Source organism: Crocodylus porosus, unplaced genomic scaffold, assembly GCF_001723895.1.
Source record: "Crocodylus porosus isolate Cpor-Errol unplaced genomic scaffold, CroPor_comp1, whole genome shotgun sequence".
Classification (NCBI taxonomy): Eukaryota; Metazoa; Chordata; order Crocodylia; family Crocodylidae; genus Crocodylus; species Crocodylus porosus.
In genome coordinates, this window is record NW_017728949.1 from 24,085,750 (window position 1) to 24,106,355 (window position 20,606).

The 20,606-nt window shown below is 41.0% G+C and overlaps 1 protein-coding gene across 8 annotated transcripts in view; it reads left to right on the forward strand.

Moving 5' to 3' along the window:
- ANKRD44 (ankyrin repeat domain 44) overlaps window positions 1–20,606 on the forward strand; it is a 224,220-nt gene that overhangs the window by 142,016 nt on the left and 61,598 nt on the right. For 4 of the 8 annotated variants that reach the window (XM_019554076.1, XM_019554078.1, XM_019554082.1 and 1 more), the window contains exons 11-16: window positions 6,557–6,639; window positions 7,903–8,020; window positions 10,374–10,442; window positions 14,741–14,881; window positions 18,322–18,405; window positions 19,534–19,645. In XM_019554076.1, coding sequence (XP_019409621.1) covers window positions 6,557–6,639; window positions 7,903–8,020; window positions 10,374–10,442; window positions 14,741–14,881; window positions 18,322–18,405; window positions 19,534–19,645 — 607 coding nt within the window. The remainder of the gene's footprint in view (window positions 1–6,556; window positions 6,640–7,902; window positions 8,021–10,373; window positions 10,443–14,740; window positions 14,882–18,321; window positions 18,406–19,533; window positions 19,646–20,606) is intronic. The other 4 variants (XM_019554077.1, XM_019554081.1, XM_019554079.1 and 1 more) reach the window with 3 other exon arrangements.

Sequence of the window (20,606 nt, forward strand, 5' to 3'; positions counted from 1 at the left end):
TGTCCTGCAGGGGCCCCACATTACCCGGGACCCTCTTTTTACCCCCTATGTATTTGAAGAAGGACTTCTTATTGTCCTTAATCCGGGACAATTAGATTTTAGATTTCAGGGGGAGTGAGTATCCAGTATTTCACAGGGCCTGGTCCTAGTATAGCAAGGCAAACAAGTCCTAAATTTTCCAAAATAATTGGGGGGAAATTAAAAACTGATTTGGGGAAGATTGAAACAAATTCTTAAATAGAAAAGAGAAAGTAGTATGGGAGCAATTTGCCTTAGGATACAAATTAACCTGCTTCTTTTTAAAGATGTTTGCAGCTTTCTAGATTGCGTTTGGGGATTTTGATGCAAATGGTATATTTGTCCCTGTTTCTGATTGTTATGGTAACATTAAACTTGCATCTCATCAGACAAAATTGATAAGCAGGGCCTAGACAAACTGGAGGATTGGGTCAAAAGGAATCTCATGAGGTTCAACAAGGACAAATACAAAGCCCTGCACTTAGGGTGGAACAATCCTATGCACCAGTACAGGCTGGGGGCTCACTGGCTAGGCAGCAGCTCTGCAGAAAAGGACCTGGGGGTTACAATGGACAATAGGCTGAATATGTGGCAACAGTGTGCCCTTGTTGCCAAGAAAGCTAACAGCATACTAGGCTGCATTGGTAGGAGTTTTGTCAGCAAATCAAGGGAAATTATTATTCCCCTCTATTCAGCACTGGTGAGGCCACACCTGGTGTACTGGTAGTTTTGGGCCCCTCACTACAGAAAGGATGTAGACAAATTGGAGAGAGTCCAGCGGAGGGCAACAAAATAGTTCGGGGGTTGGGGCACATTATTTATGAGGACAGACTGAGGGAACCGGGTTTATTTAGTCCAGGGAAGAGGGGTACTTGTACATGTGACAAGGGTTTAGTTCTCCCTAAATTGAAATGCTGGGTTTTTAATTGGTGGGTTTTTACTTGTGTTGATTAAAAACCCACTGTTTCAATTTAGGGACTTCTCTAATGTCACAGTGATGCCTCCTTCTGCACTCTCTGCTGCCACGGGCAGGCTCCTTCAGTTAAAAAAACAAAAAAACAAAAAAAACAAAAAAAAAACAAAAAAAAAAGCAGCAAGGGGCCTGATCATTTTTTCCCCCCCCAAAGCCTGCCCGCCTCTCCTGCGGCTGGGTGGGGATGAGGTGCTGGCGGGCCCTGAACTGTGAGCGACACCGGTGCTTCCCTCTATGGTGGTGGTGCCCCCCGGACAGCACCTGGCCTCTACCAGCTGATCTGGGTGGTCCCAGGGAGCTTTGCTGCTGCGGAGGGAAGAACCGGGTCTCCCCACCCCCGCAGTTAATGGACCACTCAGCCTGTTGGCAATTTGTCCCCCAGCCACAGAAGAGGCAAGCAAACTCCGGGGAGCAAAAAAAAGGATCGGGGCCCCTTACTGCTTTTTTATTTTATTTTTTTCTCCTGGAGCCTACCTGCTTCTCTCTTGGCCAGGAGGTGACCTGCTGGCAGGCCAAGTGGTCCCTGGGCTGTGGAGGGCCCCAGTCTTTCCCTCCACGGCAGCAGTATGCCCCCATGGGACCACCCAGGTGGGCTGCTAGTTGGGTGGGTTCTGCCCAGGGGCACCACCGCTGCAGAGGGAGGGACCAGGGTCCCCTGCAGCTCAGGGCCCACCAGCAGTTCGTTGCCTGGCTGCAGGAGAGGCGGGCAGGCTCTGAGGGGGGAGAAAAAAAGGATTGGGCCCCTCACCACTTTTAAAATTTATTTTGCTGGTGGAGCCTGCCCATGGCAGCGGGGGTGGGAGGGGTGTGTGTCACTGTGATGTGATGGAAGTCCATAAATTTAAATGGTAAATTAAAAACCCACCATTTTAATTTAAGAAGAACTAAACCACTGTCCCCCGCAGCTCAGGGCCTACCAGCAGCTTGCCCCCCAGCCGCGGAAGAGGCAGGCAGGCTCCAGGAACGGGGGGGAAAAAGATCAGGCCGCTTTTTTTTTTCTTCCTTTTCTCAGTGGAGCCTGCTTGCATGAGCTGCCACCGGGTTTCACAGCCTTTGAGCTGCACGGGGCCTGGTGCTTCCCTCCATGGTGGCAGTACCCCCTGGGTCAGGTGCTAGTGAGTGGGTGCCACCTGCAGGGTGCCACCACCATGGAGGGAAAAGGTCCAGGGTCCTCGTAGCTCAGGAGCCGTTTGGCCTGCTTGCATCTCGCCCCCCAGCTGTGGGAGAGGCTTTCTGGGACTGCCTGGGAATGAGCTGGCTTGCCTCTGGGGCAAGGTGGCAGGAGGGTGGTTGGGTGTGCTGGTGATGGGAGAAGGCAGCGGGGATGGCACCTGGAGTGCTCAAAGCCCGCCAAGCCCGAGTTTCCCGAGCACGTCTGGGCTTCCAAGGCCCCATTGTAATTTGTTACGTAGCAAACTAAAATACATCGGATAGGTTTTACCTTGCTATGTAACAAGGTAATTTAAAGCGAAATATGCTACCACACATGTATAGCATGACAAAATTAAAACAAAATATGCTGCCGTAGGTGTAAACAGTGACACCATTAAAGTGGTGTAAAAGGGCAATTACGCCACTTCAGAGGCTAATTTTGTCATGTGTACAAGCACCCAAGAAGATTGCAGGGGGATTTAATAGTAGCCTTCAATTATCTGAAGCGGGGTTCAAAAGAAGATGGAGCTAGGCTGTTTTCAGTGGTGGCAGATAACAGAACCAGGAGGAATGGTCTAAAGTTGCAGCAAGGGAAGTTTACGTTAGATATTAGGAAGAATTTTCTCACTAGGAGGGTAGTGAAACACTGGAACAGGTTCCCCAGAGAGGTGATGGAATTTCCATCCTTGGAGATTTTCCAAGACCCGGCCAAAGCTTTGGCTGGGATGATCTAGTTGAGGATGGTCCTGCTTTGAGCAGGGGGCTGGACTAGATGACCTTGAGAGGTCTGTTCTAACCCAAATTTTCTATGATTTGTATTATTTCTAAATCCTTAGCAAGTAGAAGTTTTAAGGCAAGTCACTCAGAACCACTCCTGTGGAACTCCACTATTTATACCAGTATTGGGGTTGGTCCTCTGTGTCTGAGTAAGATTTTTGCCAGCTCGTTCTTATATAGAAAGTTTTAATCCATATACTCCTGAGGTTTAAGGTAAGAATGAACATCAGTGAGAGAACCTGATTACAAGAGGTTGCTGTCTGCTCAAAATTTCTATACCACACTTGGGTGATCATTCATTAAACCACATAAAATACTTCTGCCAAGAGTAGAAATATTTGAAATGAGAAGTTTGCTTAGTTGTAGTGGGAAGATCTAAAGGACAATGTTGTTGTGAAAAACAAATCCCACTGAAGCACTGGGAATGAGGTTTTAATATGCATTGCATATAAAGCACTTTGGCTTAGTTCCTTGAACTGGCAAAGGAACGAAATCTTTTTTCGGTGCTGCTAGCAAAAAGCTGCAGACAGCATGACCAGCCATTGATGCAATTGCATTTCAATGGTAAAGAAAGTAAATCATAAAGGGAGCAGTTGTGAACAGTTCTGTACAGGATGACACTGGTTAGCAGATGTACAAATTACATGGCTTGCTGGACACCAGCCAAAATATGCACTTGGATGGAAATCTTTGCAGTGAAAGCGAAATGCAACTTAAGTTAACTAAGCAGAGTAGAAGAGAAAAATGATGTGGAAATCAGATGCATCAAGAATACTGTGACTATTTGTAACAAAACCTTCTTTATGATACCAGGTTAAATAATTGCAGCCTATTTAGACACCCTGAGCGGCTTGGTGGACCTTGTGCCATTTCCTTGCACATTGTGTATCTTTTTTTTCTAATACTGGACATTGTATGCTTGTGTATAAAATGAGAGAAAGAAAGGGCACATTTCCAGGCATCCCATGCGACTTCTGTTCACATTGCACATTTTTAACTTAGTTGCCCTCTCGGTAATTTTAAGCCTTTCTGTTAACCACCATCTCTCCATGAAGAAACTTTTACTAAAGCTTAGCAGTTTTCCTCAAATGTCATTGTGTATATGAATCACTCATGAAAACATATTTGAAATCTTCTTTATTTCTTCAATACAGTGTGGGAATATATAGAGTGGTAGTAATGAATTCATCTGGCATCATCCAGGAATGTAATTTTTTTTTAACGTACATCTCTAAAAGCAAATGTTCTCATCTCACAAGCACTAGCTGATATTCAGAACTGTACACTGATGTACACCAGAGAATTGTCTATGAAATAATACTTATAGAATAACATATGCATATGTGAGACTTTTTACAAAATAATGCCAAAAGGCTAACCTCAAGATTTCAAAATTTGGGAGGCTAAACTTAGGCTTCAACCTCTTTACTTAGTCTCTTGTTTGATTTTTAAAATTACTGAACACTCATTGATCTTACTGAGCACTGTTGAGTACTCAGCACATTTTTAAGATCAAGAGTGATTTGGGGGTAGGATTGTTTTTGAAACTTGTTGCCAGGGTGCTCTGACGAGTCTATGATACAAATTAAAAAAAGGTCTTGGGATTCTTAATGATCTGAAAATAAAAATTCATGGATATGTAACTTGTGACAACTAGGGGCTGTGCAGCAAAAGGGGGCCAGAAAGAGAAGTTTAATGTACAGGATTTGGGAGGCTGTTACAAGTGAAATGGCAGTCTGGAAGCAGTAATGAGGCCATTAGTAGGTAGGAGACAAAAGCTGTGTACACACATTCAGATCATCTAGGACAAGTCTCTCAGGTTTGTTTTTCCAGAGAGAAATTCAGAGAAGCAAAAACCTGCAGTGAGGACGCTGGGCTGCCAGGGGTCCCTCCAGCAGCCGAGAGAGGGGGATTTTTTTAAGTGAAGGTAGGCAGGGATCCATCAGGGTTAGGGAAGGTGGGAGAAGGGTCAGTGCTGTGCACAGAAGAGGCCTCCAGCTTTTCCCTCCCCCCATGCTGTATTGGAACCCAGCTAAGGCTGGGGAAGGCATATACTTGTATTCTTCCCTGCACCAGTGCTGCAGTATGATTCAGGCAGGGAACAAGCCAGGAGCAGAATGTGCCCTCCTAACTGCTTCAGCACTGGGCTTTTTCATCCCAAAGGACTCAGGGGGTATATTTGCTCCCTGTGTGGCTGAGACTAACATGAGTTCTCCCTCCCTCTGTGAGAGTGGGGAGAGTGAAGGAAAAACAAGTGCTGAGTACAGAGGTTGATTCTGCATCTGCTGTCTGTATAGAGATTCTTACTCCTAAGAGAGATTCTCCAGGAAGCTGCTTTACTTGGGTTGTTCCCAAGTTATTTCTCTCCCTGAGTGGACACTTACTTTCTGAGAAAAATTATGAACTTCTGTATGCTCGTGGTTTTTCCAGAAAGAGCAGGGGCTCTCCCTGGAGAAACTGAACATCTGTCCAAACCCAAAAGGGAGCAGTCAATAGAGAACCTAAGGCACAAGAGACATAGGGTGATGTTACATATTACACTTAGAGTATGCTAAAGGCACTTAAAATATGAGTGTCTGCACATTAAAACTTGTTAACTCATACTAAGTGCCCTCCGAGCATGTCAAAGTTATCCCATTTCAGGTGAGGGTTAACTCTGGCTGTACTACCTAGTTTATGGAGGGCTTATCTACTCTATAGAGATAAAATGAGCAATTCTGCAGTCCTCCAGCATCCCAGGATGCACTGATCCCAGCGCCCCACCACAGAGCAGGGGTAGAACCCAGGTGTCCTAACTCCTAACCACACCTCTGCTCACTAGCCTTGTAATGGTAAATCAGAACTGTGCAGGCAAGAAATGGTATTAACTCCTAACGTGTGATTGCTCACAACACATTTTGACACTAACACTGCTTAGCATTCCACAGATTTAGTATGGTCTAAGTGTAACTTTACTTTTATTGTATAAGTAATGTAGACAATGGCAGCAGGGAGGTGGACTTTATATAAACTTTGCTGAAAGAAAGTAGTTGTATGTTATGAATGAGGAAAATGGTGATACATCAGAACACCCAGAGAGAGAGATGTTCTGATTAGGGTATTTGAAATAAGATAGAATACATGAAAATTGTGAAACATTATGAAGCCAAAAAGGTGGAAGAGGTAATAGCAGTAGTCTAGGCAGCAGTTACCTAAGGTATATTAACAGTAGGGATGCAGGGGATAGATGAGTTTTAGAAATGATACAGAGAAGCTTTCAGAATTTATTTGTACCCTATTTGAGAGAATGTCAGGTGCAATACTAGCGATCCCAACAGAAATTCTTGTGTTTTATATCTGGAGTGTGACTCTAACCAAAAGCCATTCTTTAAGCCTCCTCACTCTTGCTACTGCTCACCTCACTTTTTCAAGGCTGTTGTATTCTAAAACATTATGTAAAACTGAGATCATGCTTTAACCAAACAAATTATACTCTAAAGAGAGCTTGTAGAAGATGGAAATAAAATTAAGGTTGGGAGGAGGAACCTCTTGCAGAATGACTGACACAATTTTTTGAAAAGAGAATTTGCTTCAGTTTTGTTGTCTGTTACTTACGTTTTTGGAATCCGCTTGTAATAAGCTTGTTCTGTATTTCAGGTGTGGTATTCACAACATGTTCCCTTTACACTTAGCAGCACTAAATGCTCACTCAGACTGCTGCAGGAAATTGTTGTCATCAGGTAGGTGAATCTAGCAGTGTGACTGTGAAGCTAAATTAATATTGTGAACTTTTCACTTATGACCCTGGTTCTATTCAGTGTTGTGAATTGTTCAAATGAAAGACTTCCTGTTCTGCTTTATGTGATTGTGTGGCGTAGCATACTTGAGTGTGCTCAGGGCTTTCTTAACTGCATGCTAATAGTTTCCAGCATCCTGTATTGTTCATGCTTGAAGCCCATTCCTCCTGGCAGTCGCTGAAAGGGGGAGGAAGGGATACCCTTTACTGAGCTGTAGGAATATGAGGCACTGTAGGTTTGTCTAAAACAGGATTTGTAATCCTCAGTTCAGGGAAGTGTCTTTATTGAAGGCAGCATCTGGGCAGGTATATGCACCTCACTGAAGTTAATACACATATGCCTAAGACACATTCTGATGTATTTTCTCTAAATGAGGGTCATTGTAAAGAAAATGGGCTGGCTAAATTTCTGAAAGGCGCAGATATAAAAATCACTATCCAAAGAGGACTCTCACAGTCCTCATACTACCAAAGCTTTCAAGGCACGTATGTATTTGTTGCCTGTAGTTTTTTAAAGAAAGTAAGGGAAAGGTACTCAAATTTTAATTCTTTTTTATGCAAAAATTTCAGTTTGTTCAAAAACATATGATATGTTTCTCTATGCAGTTCTATCCTTATCATGTGCAACTTCCCACAGTCACTTTTTGTTCATAAGCTTGAGTCTGCTTGTATGCAAAACATGTAAATTGGCAGCCCTGTTACAGCAAACCTTGCTATGTTCTCCGACTTCTAGGTCAGAAGGGAAAGCAGAATGCTTAGGCAAGCTAAGGGTAATTCTATAAGAGCTTGCAATTGATTTTACACCCTCTTCATCTTTAAAACTCCCTTTGCACATTCTTGGAAGCTTTTAAAATGTAAAAGCAACCTGCAAACCGCAGATATATAAAAATCAAGTCATTGCATGTTAAGGCAAGCTCTGTGGCTTTCCTCATTCCATCATGTTTTCCGTCTGCCAGCCTGCTGTCACAGTTCTCTTGATAAGTATCTGCCTCATAAATGCCTGTCACATGATTTAAATAGTTATGTAGCACAGGGATGAATGTGGCGATAGATTCTTGACTTCACAGTTCTTTTTATAGAACTGCCAAGCTTGAGCAGCCACTGTCTGTTTCCATGACAACCTCTTTTTGACTATAGTTGCTTGCGTTCTGTTTTTTCTAACTAACTGATTTTTCTGTCTCTGCAATGTTTCTTGTGGTTTAACTAGGACAAAAGTATAGCATAGTGTCCTTGTTTAGTAATGAGCACGTGCTGTCTGCAGGCTTTGATATAGACACCCCAGATAGCTTTGGAAGAACGTGCCTCCATGCTGCTGCTGCAGGAGGGTGAGTAGTCACAATTATGGTTGTTATTTGTGATTTAATGGTGGTCCCAATGTAATGGGATCCAGCCATGTACCATCCACTGATTTTTTTTGTTTGTTTGTTTTGTGTACCTTAAAGGAAAGCAAAGTAGCTAAATGTCAAAACTTTATTGTTCGGGTTCTCTGCCACTGTTTCTTGGCAGAGGTTCATGTTGGGGCTACATGCAATGTAAAAAAGGGTGGTAGAGTCTAGGGTTTTATTATACAGGGCCAGATTGTGATTTGAAACGCATCTCTCTGTGAGAGAGTAACATTCTTTCTCCTTACCTCCCTTCGCAGACTACTTGGACTTAAGGTCCAGGTGCCAGGTAAAAGAAGGGTTTCATATTTGGCAACTCAGTGCCACTCATTGGCCCTGAATGCAGTTGAGCCAAACACAGGGCAGGTAGCTGTAGTTTAATTGGTATAGACCAGCTGTAATAACTAGCCCTCAGGATCAAGTTGTAGTGCTGGGAAAGAACTGTGGCTTCTTGAAGATATTTCTGGTGTGAAGTAGCTGTGCACTTCCCCTACTATGAGTTGCACTTTTGAGTTGAAATCAAGTCATTAAAAAATATCTAATTCAGGAGTTAAAATACAGCAATTTTGCTTGTACCAAGACACCAGTTTTCAAGTATATCTCTATAGATTCCATTGAAAATCTCCAGAGTCAAGCTTCAGCAAGTTTTCATCCTCTCTAGACAGTGCTTAGCTTAGAGTGATTGGAACCAGAAATAAAAGTGAATTAATACTGAAATAAATCAATTTAATGCATAGCCATGGTAGGCAGTTCATGTAAATATTTTCTGTTAATGCCTTGTGAAATTAACAGAAAAAACCCCAAAAGTTTGGTAACCCATTGATTGGGGGTTCTTCTGTTGAAAACTTGGTGGCTTAGAGGATGATGTTTTGGGTGCAATTCAGCGTAGATTAGTAGTGGTTGCAGTGAAGAAAAGTAGTAACTATCTGGTAAATGTTCACTATCCTTTTTCGAACATGTTGTCAACTTACTTCCTGGTGGACAAATACCTGCATCACATAAGATTTCACACTCAGAAATACCTCATAAAAGTGCTCTAGGGATTGATTTGGTTAACCATGTATTTCATATAGGAGCTGTTCAGATGAAATAACATAAGTGTATGTTTCAGCCATTGCATCTCCATTAGAGATGAACTCTCAAAAAACCTAGGTATCTGAAAGAGAAGGAATTAATTAGGAGCCAGAGCTGGCTTATAAAAATAAGCTACCTCATATGCGTAGTTGACTGCAATTGCTATCACTAGAAAAAACTTTTATTTTTATTATATTGGGGTGAATATTTTATAGATATTTCATGTAATAGCATGTTAACTGCAAGGATGAATATATGTTAGCTTATTTCATCCGCCCTTTTCATACTGGAACTGGAATTGTATACAAAGCCCACATTTTCCTCTTGATGCATGTCTGTAACTCCCATTATATTAATGAGAGTTATGTGAGCACTGTGAAGAGAATATGCTTCAAAGGCTCTCTTTCAGTTTTCTGGTAGCAATGATTTATTACCTTGGTGAATGACAGAGGAGCTTTGGAAGATTACCGTGCTTCATTGCATCATTTTCTGGCTTGGTATAATAGATTATTTACTTGGATTATAAAGATGTGAAAATGCAGCTATTTAATTTTCTATTTAGAGTTGCCTTGGCTTAAATAGCATCAGTACAGTAACAAGTTATGTCATAGTGATTTCATTCAACTGGGATAAAAACAATAAAGCAATGGAGCCCAGGCAAAATGACATCAGTTGTAAATGTTCTGGCTCTGATTTTGCTGAGAATTTAAGAATATGCTGAAGAAGGTGTTAAATAAGCTTTAAAGGTTTTGCTGAGTAAATGTACACTTCAGGAAATGTTTGAACCCATGATCAGTTTTCAGTGCTTTGGTGAATAAGTCATAAATTACACATTCATTGTTAGCACAACATTTAATAACCTTGCTGTAGTCTTTAAAAATGTGTTTAGATAATTTCTCAGCTTATCATGGGAATCATTAACAGTATATTCCCTTTGGAAATGGATGGCTACATTCTCATATTGAATCCAGAATGTATTTAATACTCTCTATTCTGTATTTATATTTGTTTGGAATAAAATTCCAAGGTAATTTGAAAATAAAGGCATTGAAACTTTACAAGTTACCTTACCTTTTAGTTTTTTTTGTTTGTTGTTGGATTGCAGATTGTAGTTAGTTATGCCCAGTGTCTGCAGTGCAACCAGTGAAATTACTTTTTTACAGAGACAAAGGTATCAACATTTGTTTTGTTCATGGTTTTTTTCCTTTCCTTGTCTTTTCAGTAATGTTGAATGTATAAAACTCTTGCAGAGCAGTGGAGCAGATTTTAATAAAAAGGACAAATGTGGGAGGTATGTAAATTGTGAAGCTGTTTTTTGAATATCTGTCAGGAAAGAAAGAGCTCTTTATCTGAAATCATATGTTCCATTTAAAAGGGTAAATAGTAAAACAGAGTAGGAGAGTGCCATTCCCAATAGAATATGGCTGCTTGAAGTCAGATGCCAAAAAGGCAGGTGCAGACTATGCTAAATGCATAAAAAACAATCCCACCCTGTTCTGTCTTTCTGGTTTAAAACTACTATTGGTTGAATATTTTCCTCTTTACTCCTGTTGCAGCTTAGATCCTAGTGCTATATGCACAAGAAAACAAATGCAGGTCACTGTGGAGAAAATTGCTCCTTATTGGCATGCTTCCTAGATTTTTTTCGAAGTAAAACATTCTCATAAATATCTCTGTGCCAGGAACGGATGTGCTAATTTAACTCTCTGAATGCCCCAAAATCCCCATTAAACATTTGGAAATGTTGTTTGTGTCTAGGTCATGGTTTACAAAAATAGGAATCTAGTCATTTTTTAGGCTCTGGTCCTGCAATTATAGTCACATGTGCATTGTTCCTGCCTTGTTAGTAGGTCTGCTAACTTAAGGAGCTACTTATGTACCTCCATACCTTTACGTACTGTAAGTCTTGGCAAGATTTAGGTCTTAGGCAGCTGAGTAAGTGCTTGGATTTTTAAAAGTTCTGACCTCCAAGTAGCTCCCATCCAGGTCCGAGTGGTGTGCTGGATTATGCTGACATTTGAAAATCGGATGCTTTTTCAAGAACCTAAATTACTTTTCCATAAAAACAGGATAATAATAGATACATTAAAAAGAGTACCCATCCTTAGCCTTGAGATTATTTTAAAATACATCTTCAGTGCACCAGTTTAAGATAACCCACAATGAGTCTTCCTCCACCTCCATCCCAGTGAACAATATCTCACCCCAATCTTATAACTGGAAAAAATGAGCCTTGCAATGGGTTACTCAAGTATCAAAGGAATGGGGAGTAAATTCCCCCCCCCCCCGGTATGTCCAGATTGGAATTGAACTGCACAACCCCCACCTCGCAGCCACATCAGGTCCATTGGCTGGATCCAGCCCACAGAGGGACCTGGCACTGCCCATCTGGCTTGTAGGGAGAAAACCTCTGTGAGGTTTATTTGCTTTTTAACTATGGTACTTTTTAACAGCATAGTTGAGTTTCAAGAACTGGGTTGGGGCAGAGGATAGATTCCAAGACCATGATAGGTATATGTCCTGCAATCAAACTGAAATAGTAAAAAAATTATGCCTGCTGTATTAACGTGGGTTAAATACTATTGATTGCTATTTAGCACCAAAATACTAAAAGCTCTAGTAAATTAAGTACGCTGGTATATACCTTTTAAGAAATGTTTCTCTTGTCTCTAATAATAGTTTAATTAATCTAATTTGTAAAGTCTCTAGCATGCCAAAGGTATTACTAGCATTTGTAGATGCAGTAATGTTTTTTCTTTTTTAATCTTACTTGCTACATAGAGGCAATAGAAGTCTGTCAGCTTTCAGCAAAAACTCTAAAATAAAAGAACCCATAGTTTCATCCAATTTAAATTAAGTAGAGAGACAAAACTGAGAGAGTTAATAAGAAGAATAAACCATGCTTCAGTTGTTTGCATTTTATAACTTACCAAATATTGGTATTGAGTATTTTTGAATGTAATGATTTTAATTACTTGGGCAGGGGGCTGGACTCGATGATCTCCTGAGGTCCCTTCCAGCCCTGATGTCTATGAAATCTATGAGATTTTTGTTTCTTTGTGTGGTATAAGTGGCTCTTGAGATGTTCTAACCCAGGAAAGTTCTTCTGCCTTCCTCACAAATAATCCATGTGTTCTCTGAATAATAATCCTGCTTTGATGTAGGAATACCAAATTTGTGACACTGAATTTTTCTGCACAATGAAGCCTTTGTTGGATTCTGAAATCTGCCCATATAACAGGGTGTCTGGGGCATCCCACAACTATGTCACACTCCACCTAAGTTGTCCATACCCTCTTGCTGAACCAAGAAACATCATGGTGATTTGGGACTTAAGCCCTGGGTGATGATTTATTGTTTCAACAAAGGGTGCATCCTTAGGCTGAAGGAGTAGGAGGTGTCTGAGCATAGGAAGACTGGTGACTCTGTGAGGTTGAGCTACTTTCAGGGGAGGCAGAGGTAGGGTTTTTCTGGCCATTAGCCTAGCCAGGTAGCTCTAAAAAAATAAGAATTTCCTTATTGATGTTATCCTGCTTGGTTTTATATTAACAGTCTGGAGTTTAAACTGTTAACCTTCATAGCCAAAAGATTTACTGATTGTGTTCTTTTGGTTATAACCCCCCCCCCCCCAAAAAAGTGCACGATAACCAAGAACAACAAAGATTGAGATTAAAACCACAAAAAAAAAAAAAACCAACCAAAAAACAAAAAAAACCCAATAACAAAAACCCCAAACAAACAAAAACAAGCCTAAAAAAGGGTATTATGTGTTGGTAGTAGTCTGATAATTTTCATTTCTTTCACACCTCCTCATGAAACATGACCAGATCCTTGCATGTCACCTCTGCCACAGTCAACTTTCCAGTAGTCTTCAGCGATTTTTGTTTTGATTGCTGGTATTATTATAATACTGTGACAGATATTTTTTAATATTCTGTGGAATTTTTCTTCTTATTGTATCAGTAAACTCTGTGAAGGAAGTAATGTGAAGAGAAAAAAACAAATCTCCTTGTTAACCACTAATATTTCCACTGATGGCTTCACAGCAGTTTGGAAACTGCTTTGCAGTATTTAACCCTGAGCTTATATTCTACGTAACCTGTTTCACAACCAAATGGCCAAGTCCTTCTCCTTTCCTAATGTTCCTGCTCTGTTCACTTTGGTTTACTTGAAATAAAGTAGGGAGAGAGAAGAAAACAATTGTAATTAAAAGCTTAACTATAGCACATTTCACAAATAATTATTTGTGTTTACCTTTTGCATAAGGTTTTTTATATATAGTTTCCAATATGCTTTACATTAGGACTGTGTGAAGCTTGGATTGCTAATTTGATTTGGCGGAGGTTTGGCCCAATTTGGCGGCCGAATCTCCAAATGTGAATTAAATCAGGTGACCTATTAATCTCTCTGAATCGAATTGGAAGCCTCCAATTCAGTTCGGAGAGATTTGATGATTTGGACATAGACACAGCTTTATATATTTTTTCTACATACTTCAAGGTACCAGGTGGCTCATAAACGCTGAGACAGTGGGGCAGATGGAGTGTCCCACGGGAGCGCAGGAGGGTCCCCAGTGTGCCTGGCGGTGGACCTGGAAGTGGACCAGAAGCACTTCCAGTCTACTTCCAGGTCTACCATGGAGCATGTGCCCCCCTCCCTCCCCGGCTCAGTGACTGGTGCCTCCTGGATGTGGGGGGGCACCTGGGGTCCCCCCACAGCCAATTGCCAAGCCAGGAGGGTGTGCGGGATCTACCACCAAGCACGTGGGGGGCCCCCCTCCACGCTCCTGTGGGATGCTCCATCCACCCCCGCATCTCGGCATTCACGAGCCACACCTGGTACCTCAAGGTATGTAGAAAAAACATTTAAAGCTGTCTCTATGGCCGAATTGTGGATTCTCCAAATCAGAATTGATTCTTCAGATTCAGAGTCGGCCGAATTGAATTGGGACAGTGATCTGAATCAGCGAACTAATCAGAGTAAGTAATACTGTATCCTGTTCTAGGCTGTCCATCTGTTGTTGAAAAATATGTGGTGGCTTCACTCCATTCCTCCTCCCCTCTGAATCAAAGATAAGACTAGCATCTGCTCAGAATTTAATTTGCTATTATTTGGGAACACTTTGAGAATAAAGATAGATAGAAGTCCTTTCTGCACTAGTGTTTTGTTGGGCTTGCCTTGAGGCTGGCTTTGTTTCTTGAGATGGAGGCATAACCCTGAAACCCCAAGTATATCTCAGAATGAATGAAGCAAACAAAACTGTTATACCACAGTTTATGAAACTTCTATCAAATGAAACCATTAGGACAACAGTTCAGAATCTGGGCTCCACTTTAACGCACTAATAACTGACTGTTCAGTCTCTCTCAAGTTTGGTAGCGGTGAAATATCTCTCAGGGGAGCCTCAAAAATCAGTCTAACTGACCTGCACAAAGCAAGAATAATAAATTTGTATGCGAGTACAAGAAGATAAGCAGCTTCTACTGTTATCTGTAAATAGCCCCTCTCAAGGAATGTTTCAGTCATGGTTTATTAGCATAATCTGTATCATATCTTATGTAGTGTCTGAAGTTGCTATTTATTTTTCAGGACACCTTTGCACTATGCAGCTGCGAATTGTCATTTCCACTGTATCGAGACACTGGTGACCACAGGGGCCAATATTAATGAAACAGATGACTGGGGACGTACTCCTTTGCACTATGCTGCTGCTTCAGACATGGACAGAAAGTAAAAAAGTCTATTTGTATTCTTTGTATTTACGGTGTTGCTAAATCAATGTCATTTCTAGTCTCTTCAGGTCACATTCTCATTTAAACAAGCAAAAACAAACCAGCTAGGAAAGGTAGTCCTCTCCTTCTCGGGCATATGCCACTTTTTTAAATAACATTGATTTGAATTAGAGTCCCTTCTGTTATGCAGTTGAACGGTGGCAAAATTTACTGTTGTTTTCAAGTTGCACAAAATGCTGAGGCTGCCTTCTCTCACTGAATTACTTGTACCATTTGACTTTCTTTTATCCTGTGGTTTTCGCCTTAGAAAGAATACAGGGAATTTCCCATAAATTCATTATTAGTCTGGTCCTTTAAAAAAGACTGAGCATTACACAATGAGAGAGAGAGAGAAAGTCTCCCATATGGGGGACAGGAAAAAAGACAACTGATGGCTAGGCACCCTGACAGAGGTAGAGCAAGCCCCTCCAATGATTGAAGTGACAGAAGTAGAATCCAGCATGCATGAGAGGAACCTTGCACAAAGGTCTAAGCAACAGGGGAATCAATAGGAGCAATAAAACTCTTTAGAGGAGCAGTAACAACTATTGGCAGGTAAGGCCACAATACTTCCTGTTAAGTCAGGGAAACAGCTGTTATACAAAGCTTTTAAGCCCCACAGGACCTTCAGTGTAGTTAAACTCCACGCAGCAGCTTTATTAATGAACTTCTCTCACACCTCACTGTCCTGTGTTCTGTTTCCCAGTTTGTTGTTTAATTTTGTGGTCTCTGCTATATAAACCAAAGGTCCTTGTCTGTAATTCTAGTTTGTCCTTGGAATTTAAAAACATTAGGTTCACACCCTTCATTTCTGTTAGATAGGCTGGACGGTTACCACCATTCCATCTCTCTCGCCTCCTTTAGAGACCAAGTAATCATTCTCTTTGGTCTCTTACACAGCAAAGTCTAGTAAGTCTTTTTTCAACATGTAGTTATGGACATACAATTAATTCTCTGTTGTGAGATGTCTGCTTCATATGCTCAGGTCAGTAGTTCTCATGCCATTGCATTATAAGCTACAGAACCATTTACTGAGAGAAGTCAGGTAGGAATAGCCTTAACAGCACCCTCAAATATTCATGGTCCAATCCATGAGACAGCTGCATCTTCACAGCATCATATTGCCAGACACAAGAAGATCTATGCCCAGTGTGATAGAGTGGCATAAAAACTTTCACCTGTGGCTATTTCTAAACCTGTCTGTCCATCAGAAGCTGCCAATCCTAGCATTGGAAATCTTGGTTTAGTGTGAACTTTTTATCCTTTGGCCCTTTTTTAAGTTTAGGGTTGTCAAATGATAAGTCTGTAAATGAGCACTGGAGCAGAGTCAAGATGCATCCTGCCAGTGACATCCTGCAAAAAACCCCCTATTAATTACAATAGCTGTCTTCACTTCAGTAAGAACGTGTTTCCCCTATTGCACTCCTAGTTCCTTAGTTGTTTCTTCAGGTGGTGATACTTTCAGATGATATTCCCAAGGTAGAAGATCTCACAAACTAATCTGTCTTTGAGGGATATCTTAGTTTTGGTCGTTCTTGCTATGTGGATTATCAAAAAGGATAATCAGCTGTCAGGTAGTACAGGCATGCCATAAAGTTACTATGTGGACTAAACTTTCCTCTGTTGTGGACTTTTCACTAGGAGCTATACAAACTAGAAGAATGTGGCTCATTTGAAGTTTTATCCTAAATATATGCCTGAAGGTGGTGATGATGCCTTCTTTTTAAGGTTCCTGGAGTTTGAAACTTTCTGGAAGGGGCCAGGTTGTAGAGTAAATGTGAAGAATGCCATTATTACCTAGCCACCTAGTAGGTCACTGTAGCTGTTTCTAGCCTATGAGAAAATATTCCTGAGGTCAGACTTTTTCAGTCCAAAGACTTTTGAAGATGATTCAGGTTTGTTCACGCTAGTAATGAGTGGGCAGGTGTTCTGGTGCACAAAGAGGTTTTTTCCCCCCCCTACCAGAGGTGCAGCTGTTTAGGCCTTTAGTCAGTGGGACATGTGCATGTCTTTATTGGGAATAAAAAGTGGGAATCCACAGAGGCCTTTTCATGGTGTGTATGGGCTACTTACCATTAAATAGAAATGTCTGAATATATGACTTCTGTAGATTAATAGAGACTCATTTATCAATCTGTTCTGGTATTAGCTATGGTAAAGTTAAATCTGAATATGGCAAATAGGAAATTGAATATTATGAAGAGATGTACCCTTCTGAATTGCTCAGAATCTAGTCTGGAATACGTGTGTTCAGAAGCATAGGCGACTGGTAGCGGGTGCACGGGCGTGCACGTGCCCTCCCAATGACTGATACTGATGCTGTTGGTAGGGCTGGTGCCCCCCTGGCAGGGCAGTCGCCATCAGTGGCTTCTGCGGGTGCCTCACCCCAGATTCAGGAGGCACCAGTCACTCATGTTCAGAAGAGACTGAAATTAGGGATAAATCAATTTGGTAGAAAAAATCCATGTAGCCCAAACTATGTTTCTATAGATCTTTTGAGTTAAATGTTTGTGAATGTTCACAGAAATTAGCGGATATTTTTTTCTTTGTTGCTGCTTGATTTCTATATGGCAGGCCTGTGTTATCCTTACTGTCAGATAATGTCTATGTAGTTAACTCTGCTTCTGGTTCCCACCAGCCTAGTTCTATTTATGCAAAGTTACCAAAGATGCTTCAGTGTCACTGGATTCAGGAGCCTTAGCATTTGTTCAGATCTTTTAAGCTTCTAAAGAATCTAGCTCAGGGACAACCATAGTGAAAAAGCAGCAACTTTTGGAGTAACATTACACTTTGGCACTCCCTGTTTTCTGTGGTCATCAGCTATGTCAGAAGGTCTTGCAATCAGTATGTTGTCCATGGGCAATGGTTTGGGGACTAGTGGTTTAGCTGAAGCATCATCACACTTTTGCCTAGGAACGTAGCAGATGATGGAAATTTTCAGTAATAAATCAGGTGGTGTGTCCAGACAGGGCAATTCAATGTCAGTTGTTAATATTTCACAAGATTCATCTTTTGCATCACTGAGAACTATAGCAAATTACCAGAAGGAGCAGGAGATAGTGATTAGGAGCACAGGGCTACAAAGAAGGAAGCAGGATAGCAAGGGACAGCCGTGGGGAAACAGAGGTGCCAAGTTGAACAAAGGGATGAATGAAATTGGTTCTGGCAGAGCTCTTTGTATTAGTTTAAAGTTGACAATCCAAATGTAGAGGCAGTTTTTTGTAGGTGTGTTCCTTGTTTGAGAATACAGTCAGCTAGATGCTCATATGTTGGTCCCATGTATGGCAGCCAAGGAGTTATAAATTGATTGGAAGAGAAGCTGGGGGGAGGCAAATTAAACCAAAAATGCTGATCTGACATTTTCAAAATGAGTTGCATTTTTCTGTCCTTTATGTTAAGAAGAAAGAATATTCTAGGTAACTCCCATGAAAATGCTGAAGAACTTGAAAGAGCCAATGAGATGAAGGAAAAAGAAGCTGCATTGTAAGTTTGGTGTCAGTATAGCAGTTTGACTCTTTTTGGAGAATGTCTCTGTCTGCTTTGGGCTGCAACGTTTTTGTTCACTCATTGCTCTGCTACACTAAATGTCTGATGCTACCTGAATGAAACGCACTCTGCTGTGGTCTGTTAATATATTTTCTATTTTTTCTGTTTCCATGCTTGCTGCCTTTCCTAATTACAAAAAATTACATTTGTATTTTAACAATGCTTTAGTATCATGCACTATTTAAAAAAAAATACAATACCTTGGGTTTGTACATTTCAAGAAAAATTAAACTCATGTGACTTCCAGGATTATTGCTGTCTTCAGATATGATATATTTTTGCAGAGATTAAGTTTTTGTTTAAAATGTTACTTCTAACAATCATTTTATATCAGCTAACTGTGAGTTAAAACCTATGGAAGAGGAGAGAAAAGAGGACAGAGAAAACATTTTTAATGTTGTAGAACAAAAATTATAACCCTCATTAGTAGCACAGGATGGTCCCTAGAAAATATTTTACATAGATAAAGAAATTACTACTGAATTAAAAAGATACATATCTGGGATAAATCTAAGATGAAACTTGGATCTTATGGCTCAGCCACTGTGACACATCTTGCCATAATATTAATGTAAAGACCTGTATGAATGAGTTCTAAGATGTATCAGTAATGACTGTCACATTCCTTAATGCAAGGCAGGCTGTTTTTCCTATGTTATATAAAACATAATTTCCTGTTTGCTTTGTTTTAATAACACATCCTAAAACTTGCAGCAGCAATACTAGCTGAGTTGAACTGCAGGGAATTTAGTATCAAACTGTGTATTGCAAGACTACTAGAGATCTACCTAAGTTGCACTGAGGAGGTGAAAGAAAAATCGTGGGCTACTCATGGCATGTTGCACCATTTTTGCAGCGCCCCCTTGCCACTCAGTGTTGATTGATTGATGAGCCCCAGTGGCCCCACCTCTCATTGCTGCCCATTGTGCAGCTCTGTTCCTTGACATTGCTCTGTTAGGAATAAAATTTAACCTTCACTTCACAGTATTTCTCCTTCTTGCCACAATGAATGATTCTGTTAGATAGTATGTTCTTCTCTAATTTAAATGTATTAATTATTCACAGGTGTCTGGAGTTCTTGCTTCAAAATGAGGCCAATCCATCAATTCAGGACAAAGAGGGGTACAACACAGTGCACTATGCTGCTGCTTATGGCCATAGGCAGTGTTTGGAATTGGTGAGTAAGCGTCATTACTTCAGAGAATTGAAAACGTTGGGCATTTGTACACGTGCTTGTGCTGCAGCAACGGGCAGTTTTAAAAGTGCCTGGTGCTGCAGCACCTGCAGTTGTATAAGTAGCAAAATGTGCGTTAACGTTAAGAAAATGGCAGCAGTGCGCTTTTGAATTGAAACGTATCAAAGGTGTTTTAGTTCAAAAGGACACTGCTCCGATTTTCCACATGTTGACATATTTCATTGCATATACAATTGCATATGACGAGTCTGATTAATCGAGTCTGCTCCGATGCACCACATCTCCTGCGTGTCCTAGCACGAAAATGTATGTGTATAAATGCTCCTAGTTTTTTTCTGACATCTTTTAATGTACCAGCTCTATAGTTGAAACAGATGTTGGACAAGCTTTCAGGCACATCTTCAAAAGAAGATTAGGGCAATGTTATAAATGCTATTGTTTGGCCAGCATCCAGATTGTTCATGGTGCGCCAGAATAAGGTGCAGTACAAATGTATAGAACTATATGTCATTTCCCATTTTTATGGTCCTGCACAGAGCCCAGAGTAAATGAGATATTTGTAAGACATTCTCACTGGGAGCAAAGAGGTTGTATTCTCTTCTCTGTCCCGACATCCGCTGTCCTATGACGTTAAGGAAAAGCTCAGCTGTTATATTTTGTCCATGTAGTCATGGAATTGGCCCAGGCCCAGCTGCCTTATTGCTCTGAAAAGAATGAGTAGGAAGCCCTGTTTCTCCCTTGCATAACAGAACCAAAATGGATCCAGGTCTGTTTACAGATTTTCTGTCCAAAGGAGTGTGGACAAGGTCTAGATCTCTGTGTTTAGGACTGGAACATTTTAAAGTACAGATGTCATAGTTTCATAGTTTCATAGTAGCTAGAGTCGGAAGGGACCTAGGTAGATCATCTAGTCCGACCCCCTGCCTTGGCAGGAAAGAGCACC